The sequence below is a fragment of the Theropithecus gelada genome, chromosome 10 (assembly GCF_003255815.1).
Source record: "Theropithecus gelada isolate Dixy chromosome 10, Tgel_1.0, whole genome shotgun sequence".
In the NCBI taxonomy this organism is placed as follows: domain Eukaryota; kingdom Metazoa; phylum Chordata; class Mammalia; order Primates; family Cercopithecidae; genus Theropithecus; species Theropithecus gelada.
The window spans coordinates 90,253,599-90,263,176 of NC_037678.1; the positions used below are offsets into that span (position 1 = coordinate 90,253,599).

Consider the following 9,578-nt stretch of genomic DNA (forward strand, 5'->3'; position numbering starts at 1 on the left):
CTGACCTCAGGTGAGCCACCCACCTCGCCTCCCAAAGTGCTGGGATTACAGGTGTGAGACACCGCACCCGACCTATTTACTTATTTTTAAATGCATTTTTTAAATTGAAGAATAACATCATAGGAAGAAGTCTACACATTCTAAGTGTGCAGCTCACAAACTTCCCCAGATGGAACACACCCGTGTAACCAACACAACATCTGGTTCATGAAATAGGGTGTGACTGGCGCCCCAGGAATCCTCACTCACACGCCGTTCTAGTTACTATTGCCTCCAGGATAACCACTATTTTGACTCTAACGCCATAGACTTTAGTTTTGTCTACTTTTGTGCTTTATATAAATGGGACCGTGCAGTGCACACTCCGCTGTGTCTGGAGCCTTCCACTCAGAATTCAGTGTCTGAGATTCATCCACACTGTTGTGCACAGTTACTATTCGTTTGTTTTATTGCTGAGCAGTGTTCCATTGTATTTGATTGTTTCCAGTTTAGGGTGATTTTAAACAGTGTTGCTGTGAGCCCTCTTGTATACCTGTGGGAACAGAAGTCTCATTTTGTCACTTAATATTAGTTAGTGTCTTATCTAAGTTTGCAGTGGCAGCTACAGAGTGGTGTCTTGCACACAGCTGGTGCTTTATAAATGTTTGTGGCATGAATCAAGAGGCAGGGCAAGTCCAGAGGTAGATAAACAACCCTTGCTGGGATTTGGCGTCTGGGTCACTGGTTCACCTGCTCCATGATCCTGGACTTTGGGCCCCACTTGCTGGGTTTCAGAGGGAAGCTGACAGCCACAGGGCAGAGGAGACAAAAACGAAGTCTCCCAGGTGTGCCGTTAACAAGCACAGCGCTTAACCATGTCGGGAACTATCCCCAAATGACAGCTGAGAATCCTCACTGACTTTTCTTTGAAGGAAAAAAAAAAAAATTCTTCCAGACCTGTAACTAGGCTAATCACAAGAAACATCTGTGACCTCCTAAAAATATCTGCTTGGTACCATTTTGTAGAGCATAATATTTATACAGCCCAGCAGTGTAATTAAATTGATGTTTAGTTAACTCTTGGAAACAGCTGAAGGCTCCCAAAGCCCAGGATGAGATCTGGAAGGGGCTGGAAAGGGGCCCTGGGAGGTGTTCCCGCAGGCTCTTGGTGGGGTATCCTGGAGTGGCCACAGAGATGGGGGGGCATGAGAAACTGAGGAACATGCTGTGTTGAGGGACTGCGTGGCTTCCTCAGGGGCAGTTGGATTATAGTTGTTTCTATGCTTCTGTCCAGCAGCCTCTGGAACGTCATTTCCTGCTGAGGAAAGGTTTTCCCTTAAAGGGCTAATCAGAAAGTGGCCCGTCTCAAAGCGCCTTTGCTGTTGTTTTGTAGCCTGAGGAGATGAAGTGGGACAATGGTGGGTTTTTCTGCAGGGTTTCATGCTTGTTCCTGGAGAACTGCTCGTATTGGCGGGGATCTCAGCTGGCAGGGAGTAGAGCCCGTGCTTTCTCTTTCTCCTCATCAATAAAGAAAAGAGCAAAGCTGAAGCAAGTTTTTTCTTTTTTGGAAAAAACAAAATTCAACTTTTATCTTAGATTCAGATGTGCAAGTTTGTTACCTGGGCATATTGCGTGATGCTGAGGCTGTGGATGACTGATCCCGTCCCCAGGGACTAAGCATAGTTTTTAGGCAAAGGGGCTCCATAGCTTTTCAGCTGGGCGTTTCTCACTGGAGCCCCCCGAGGCCTGCAAAGCAGGACTGGAGCCTACTGCGGGCAGGGCCTGGTGTGGGGTCTCCTCTGAAGTCTTGAGATGACACAAAAACATCAGGCCTTTACAGGGGTGCCTCCAGAGTGCGGTTATGGGTGGGATTCAGAAGGGTCTTCGGGGAGCTTGAGAAGTCTGGAGTTGGGAAGGCAGTCCAGGGACAGTACCTCCTGCTTTGGCCATCCCCTTTTTGTGGAATTCTGCTCTTTGCATGAGGAAAAGGGAAAACACATTGATGTTTTGAGCCCACAAGCATTCCTTTATTCATTCATTCTGTGGCAATTACCAAGCAACTACTACCTAATGTACCTTCTTGGCCCTGTGCTGAGAGTAAGGGATGAAAGACTGAGCAAAATGGACACCTCCTGATATGGTTTGGCTGTGTCCCCACCCAAATCTCATCTTGAATTGTAGTTCCCATAATCCCCACATGTGGTGGGAGGGACCTTGTGAGAGGTAACCGAATCATGGGGATGGGTTCTCCATGCTATCTTCATGATAGTGAGTAAGTTCTCGTGAGATCTGATGGTTTTGTAAGGGGCTTCCCCCTTCACTTGGCTCTCATTCTTCTCCTTCATGCTGCCATGTGAAGAAGGACATGTTTGCTGTCCCTTCTGCCATTGTTTTGTTTCCTGAGGCCTTGCCAGCCCTGTGGAACTGTGAGTCAATTAAACCTCTTTCCTTTTTAAACTACTGAGTCCCAGGTAGTTCTTTCTAACAGCATGAGAATGGATTAATACACTTCCCATCCTCAGGGAACTCCCAGTGTAGTGCCTAGCTACTCACACAGTGAGGGCTCAGGAGGGAAAGCTGAGGGACTCTTCATAGACTTGTAGGGGCTTAGGACAGACTTCCTGAGGAACAAGATCAGAGGAATGAGTGAGGGGTCCCTGAGATAGGGCAGAGATGAGACCATTCCAGGCAGAGGAAAGAGCATGTGCAAATGCCCTGTGGCTCACAGAGCATGATGAGTTCCAGGAACAGAACAAGACCAGTGAAGATGGAGAAAGGGGGTCAGTAGCAGAAGGCCGGAGACTGGGGCCAGGCTTTGTAGACTGAAGCCAGAACTCTGGTGGTCATCCTTACATGTTCTGAGACCTGGAACCACCTGCTATGGGGTGGACTCCATGCTGGCCCTATTTTATTCTGGAAAAGAAGGTTGGGTGGAAAATGGCACTCTTAAGGCTGGAGTTGCCAGAAAGATTTAGGGTTTCTCCCCATCTTGAAGTGTGTAACCCCAGACTCCTCCAAACCCTGATGGTGACCATCAAGATGGAGGTGGCTCCATGACATCAATGAAGGGACAGTGAACAAGGACCTAAAAACAAACCCTGATCCATGGAATTGAGGGCTTCATCTCAGTGTCTGTCCAAGCCACAGCCTAATAGGTCCTTAAACAGACTCAAAGGGAGAAACGGCCCAGGGAAGAAGGAAAGCCACCATTTGCATTTCCCAGTGGCACCGCTTTTTATTCCAAGTCTAAAGTTATCCCAAGGCCACACATATGTGGATAAGGGATGGTGTGCTTGGGTGGGCTTGTGGTGGTGTGCCATGGGAAGCGGTTTGGAGGATAAGAGAATGTGGTGCCCAGATCCGCAATGCCATCCTTGCCTCTCCAAAGGTTCTTGGGGTACCCTTCCCCAATATAGGGATGAGTCCAGATGGTCTCTGTTTCCCTTGGATATTTATAATCCTAAAAACAGATCAGTATTTAAAAGTTAACGAAGAAAAGGAAAGTTAGCTCAGTGACAACAATAAAAGGCGCTCAGGGCTTAACATGTATTATCTTATTTCTTGTCACTACTACTTCTGAAATTAGCTCCATTTCCATGGGGAGGGTGAAAACCTGCTGAGGTTTTGGCCTTAGAAAGGTGGTGGTGCTTCCCCCTACTTCCAACCCATGTAATTAAAAACTTAAAAAGTAAAACTATGCTAAACCATAAATCAAGTGCAAGATAGATGAATCAAGTTCTGGGTGTTTCTCCACAATGACTAGTTTGATGTGTATTTTTCAACATTATTATACATAACTGTGGTTATTTTTATGTAAATTCAAATTACGTGATTCTGAAATAGTTTAATATAAAATAAAAATAAAGTCTCACTTTACAACCCAAATATGAAATAGAATACCAAGAGATTAAAGAGAGTTGGGAATCTCATCATTTCAAAAGCATTAAGATAGACTGGTCTGTGAACTTTGCTGAAACTTGTCCAAGATGGGGCTGTTCTCAGCTGGTAAAAGGGAAACCCACCATGCTTTGTGTCGTTACTATGGAAAGGTTGGCCTGGACTTAAGTGAGCTGGGATTTACATGAGGTATTCAGGAAAGTATCTCTCTAATAAATATAACTGCCATATAGCAAATTATGCTGGAAAAAAATCCCTTGGTACCTTTGAATTATGTGTGGACACAGTAGGTACTTTCTCTGCCTCCTGGGTCACTTAGGGGAAGAGAAGTTAAGTGACTTGCATAACAGCACAAGGTCATGGTGGAGCTGAGGTGGAAATGGGTCTGCTTGGTTCCAGGTGTCTTGTTGAGAGAGGTTTAGTGTTCCTGCCCTCCTCTTTAAATTACTTTAAAAAAAAAAAAGAAAAAAAAATCAAAGAGCTAGACAGGGCTTTGAAACTCATTTAATCCAGGGCATGCATTTTAGAGATGAATGAACTGAAATCCAGAGAAGAAAAACTGAATGACGCAAAGCCATGGTTGCTGTGCTTTGGTTGGCTTCACCAGTTTTCCAGGGAAGCTCTTGAAAGAGGCCTGAGCTCTACTTCAAGCTGGTTCTTAGCCTCGCTGTGTGGTCACCAGGAGACGACTTGCCCTCTCTTGGTTCAAGCCCCGCCTCTCAGGGAAGCAGGTGGGTTGGATGAGGTGTCCTCTCACATTCCTTCAAGCTTAAAAGCTCTCTATGTCTGATTCCAGCCTCTTCTCATTGATTACTTCCCATTGTTTCTTGGGGATAAAATTGGGGTGGTGGTAAGGGGAGGCCCCATAAGAAATGGGGTGGAATAAATGAGCCAAGAATGTAGAGGCAATAATTTTTCCAAGGAAAATTTAGTAAAGAGAAAATAAAATTTCTTTCCTTTTTATTTTAAAGAAGTAGCCGGTATCAGAGTTCAAGATGACTGACCAGTGTGCAATGAATTTCCATTTTTCTTTATTACAAAGAATCATTCAGAGATGCTCTCCCATTTTCATACCCACACAACACATAAAGCTCAATACACACTTGCACACACCTGCACATCAAACATGCCCTGGGAATGAAGCATCACAATGAGCTGAATGAATGAGTTGTTCAAGGCAGACAGCCCTGGGCAGGACTTGGTTATAGCTTTGGTGGGAGTCTCTTTGGAGAAGTCCATTTGGTGGAGTGCATAGGCACAGAACCTTGAAAAACTTTCTGAGATGTCACTGACCAGTTTGGCCGGTATCTAAAATTGTCTCCTGTTTATATTTTCTTCATCTTGAATAACTCTGTGACATACGATTAGTTATAAGGTTTCTCATATCTCCCAATATTTTCTCTGAAGTTGGATTCCAATGTCTTTTTTTGAGTGGCAGTGTCCAAATTACTTAGAGCCACAAAAACACTGAGTCACAAGCTATCTCAAAGCTCTGCAACTTAACTGATTTATACTCATGGACCTGCGGTGTGACTGAGGATCTGCTAATTCAGGCTGGCTGGGCCCTGCCCCTCCAGTCTCCCATCTCCTTTCCCTCCCTGCTATGGTTTGAATGTATCCCCCAAATTTCATGTGTTGGATACTCAATCCCCAATGTGGCAGTATTGAGAGGTGGGGCCTTTAAGAGGTGATTGGGGCTCTTCTCTTTACAAATAGATTAGCTCATTCATAGGTTGATGAATTGATGAATTGATGGGTTATTATAGAAGTGGAACTGGTGGCTTTAAAAGCAGAGGAAGAGAGGCCTGAGCTAGCATGCTCAGCTCCCTCACCACGTAATGTCCTGTACGGTCTCGAGACTCTTCAGAGAGTCCCCACTGGCAAGAAGGATTTCACCAGACGTGACCCCTGACTTCCCAGCCTCCAGAACTGTAAGACATAAATTTCACTTCTTATAAATTACCCTGTTTCAGATATTCTGTTATAAGCAACAGAAAATGAACTGAGACACTCCCCTTCAGACCAGTGGCATGGTCCAGGCACATTTTCCCCATGGTGATGGCAGAGGGGAAACACATCATTGGGCTAACATCCCACAGGCCAGAGCAAGTGACATGGCCAAACTCAGAAGTAGGAAATATGGCATTAAAGTGCACATCAGAAGTGAAGGAAGACAGTGGAAATGTGAAGACAGTCATCGTGGTCAATATCCTCTGTGACAAACTTATCAGTTGTGGTGGTTTTAAACATTTGCAAATTCTTTGTTACTCCTCCCATCAAGAGGTGGGATCCAGGTCCCCTCCTTCTGAGCTGAGGTGGGCCATTTTGGCCGCCTCGATGAACACAATGTGGCAGAAGTGACACTGCATGACTTTCTAGGCTTCTGCTGGTTTCTTGCAGACTTCTGCCCCTTGTGAGAAGTTCTGATACCCCGAGGTCCCCATGTGGGGAGACCAGAGAGAGATGCTCGGGGATGCCGGGACTCCCAGCGAGGAATCTCTGGAGAGGGCCACAGACACTGCATGTCTCTGGAAACACATGGGAGTCCCTGAGCAAGAACTGCCCAGTGGAACCCAGTTAACCCCCAGATCCATGAGCAAATCATTGTTCTGGTTTTATGCCACTGTTTTGGGGTGCCTCATTATGCAATATTAGATAACTGGAAAATCAAGGCTACAATTTCTAGCAAGGAATGGTGCATAGGGGTGAACTGCAGCTCCCCTGTTTGCCACCCAGTTGTAACCTTGGATAAGTGCTCTGATGTCCCTGAATCTCAGTTTTTCATCTGTAAAAATGGGGATCGTGTTCCCTGCCTCCTATGATTGCTGCCAGATTAAACACCCAGCACGGGGCCTGGGTGGAGGCAGGTGCTCAGTCAGTATTGATGGAGTAAATAACTGCTTACTGCTCAGTGGGGCTCATAGGGTGAATTCTGGCTGGGTAGAGCTTGGAGGCCACAAAATGGGCAGACGGGATGACTGAAATAGTGCTGTGGTTCAGCCCAGGCTACAAATTATGGCCGTTAGAGGCTGTTGAGTGTGTGTGTGCATGCTTTCAAATCTTCCTTTAATAAGGAAGTGGAGACTTTTTGCTTGTTTTTTTTTTTTTTTTTGGTTTTTTGTGTTTTGTTTATCTATCTATCTATCTATCTATCTATCTATCTATCTATCTATCTATCTATTTATTTTGAGATGGAGTCTCTCTCTGTTGCCCAGGCTAGAGTACAGTGGCACGATCTTGGCTCACTGCCACCTCTGCCTCCCAGGTTCAAGCAATTCTCCTGCCTCAGCCTGGGATTATAGGCAAAAGTTACACGCCCAGGTAATTTTTGTATTATGAGTAGAGATGGCCAGGCTGGTCTCAGGCTCCAGGCCTCAGGTGATCCGCCTGCCTTGGCCTCCCAAAGTGCTGGGATTACAGGTATGAGCCACCACGCCTAGCCCCTTTTGCAGTCTTGATTGATGTGCGTGAAACCCATTTCCTGGAGCTCTCAGGGGAACACGTTTTTATGTACGGATCCCTATTTCATGAAGTTGCAGGGACATAGAATATATAATTTGTTTGGGGCATTGCTTTGAGCAGGCTGATAAAAGTGGAAGCTAAAAAATTAATGTAGTCCCCTCCCTCAGATCCTGTAGCCAGCCTGTTTGGGTTTCTTCCCCATCTCTGCAACTCAAATGGAAGGATCTTCCTTTTTTTGCCTCATATGATCCACAGGAAAGATCTTCCTTTTGACAAACTTCTTGACAGCACCCATACTGCAGAAGGTGCATGCATCCTGTGTTCATCTTGAGGAAGTTTCGTAAACTACAGGCACCCGTATTTTCATAAACCAACTTCCAGATCCAGAAACAGAATCCCTTCCAGCACCCCAGATGTCCCTTCTCCCCTTTCTCATCAATACTTAGTCCCCGAACCCAGGGAAACCACAATTCGACTTAAAAATAACATCCTTTAGTTTCCCCAGTTTTTGTTCTTCCTGTAAACAAAATCATGCACTCTGATTTTGTGTCGGGATTCTTCGGCTCCACGCTGTCTCTGTAACACTCATGCATTTCTTTTGGCTCATTCATCTTCTTAGTTGTATCATATTTTATTTTATGAATATACCATAATTTATTTATCTGTTCTACTGTTGATGGGTAGTTTCTAGATTTGTGTCCCATCTTCCTATCTCCCCAGCATGAGGCTTATCTCTTACCTCCCCAGCATGTGGCTTAAATACCTGGAACATTTGCTTGGAACATGAAGGAAGGAAGGCAGATTCTTTATAAATTCAAATCCATCTTGTCCGGTTGCCCACATTGTGCTGAGTGTCCTCATTGGCTGCTCCAGCCTCCCACCCACATGGCTAGACTTCAAGGAGTGGAGGGTGAGAACCCTCTCCCTTGTCTGTTCCAATGACCAGTGCCCGAAATCCCACCTTGGGAGGGCCCTTCCTTTCCCACTGTTAAAATACGACACCCCCTCCACCCGGAAGGCATGTTCTCCAAAGTGAGCCTTCTAGGTCACTTGTCCCCAAAAAGAAGAAAAGAACAAGACTTCCTGAGAACTGATCTGGGCCAGGAATGCAGCAGCGCTTGATGTCTGAGGGAAGCGGTTTTTCATTCAAGAGGGAAGGAAGAGGAACATGCCCCAAAGCGAGGTGGGGACTTTGACTACAAACTCAGTGGGGCTCAGCATTCTGCCTGTCTCTGGCTCATTTTCCTGGGCACTGCGACTGAAGCAGGAGATTAGACTGGGGGCCTTTAACTCAACCTAATCCCAAATGCACCTTTATTTTATGTCTCACTAAGGAAGAACTAACATTGAAATGGAAAACGACGGCATCCTGCTTTCTTTAGAATTTTATTTTTAACTTATTTGAAGGGGCTTTACATTTAATTAGGTAAAAATTTTTATAATATAGTACTTGGGTGACTATAAAAAGAAAAATATGAGCAAAATAAAATTGGTTAATATAGTCTAAATTTCTTAACATTGACCTGGTTTTTCTGATTCACTTTTGACTCCCAAATTGTTGTTGCCTGTGGTCTCCTCACTCCTCTGGCAATGCCATCCTGAGTGCCATGAAGAGTCTTGGTAATACAGTAATTCTGTTCTTTAATTTTATCTTTCACTAACAAATAATGATTGCATATATTAATGAGGTATAATGTGATATTTTGGTATGTGTTTACATTGTAGAATGATAAAATCAAGTAAATTATTATATCTATCACCTTATGTACTTATGAATTTTTGTGATAAGAATATTTAAAACCCAATCTTTAAGCAATTTTGAAATATACAATGCTATGATTAATTATACTCATCATGCTGTACAATAGATCACTAAAGCTTTGACCCTCTGCCTGGCTGAACGTTGTACGTTTTAATCAACATCTCTCTTTTCTCCATCCACCCCCATCCCTGAGCCTTTGATAAACACCATCCTACTCTCTCCTTCTATGAGTTTGCCTTTTATCATCCAAGCATGAACTGAAAGCGTTGGCTCTGGGTTCTGAAGCTGGTTTTGCAGCCTGCTTCTGATTCCTGCTTTGGGGAGGGCTCCTGAAGGGAAATTTTCCCTTCTCACTCCCAGACCAATTAGGAGAGGCTCCAGGATTTCCATGCACATGGCGGATACCACTCTCCAGGGTTTGATGCTGGTGCTTTTGATATTCATGCATGTAATAGTCCGGGGCAACTATGTGGCATGA

The 9,578-nt window shown here is 44.7% G+C and overlaps 1 protein-coding gene across 1 annotated transcript in view; it reads right to left on the minus strand.

The window, feature by feature from the left end:
* Window positions 1-8,110, minus strand: part of C10H20orf78 (chromosome 10 C20orf78 homolog) — a 50,175-nt gene extending 42,065 nt beyond the window's left edge. Inside the window, 2 exon segments of the mRNA XM_025398151.1 lie at window positions 3,381-3,439; window positions 8,078-8,110. Coding sequence (XP_025253936.1) covers window positions 3,381-3,439; window positions 8,078-8,110 — 92 coding nt within the window.
* Between the last annotated feature and the right edge of the window lie 1,468 nt (window positions 8,111-9,578).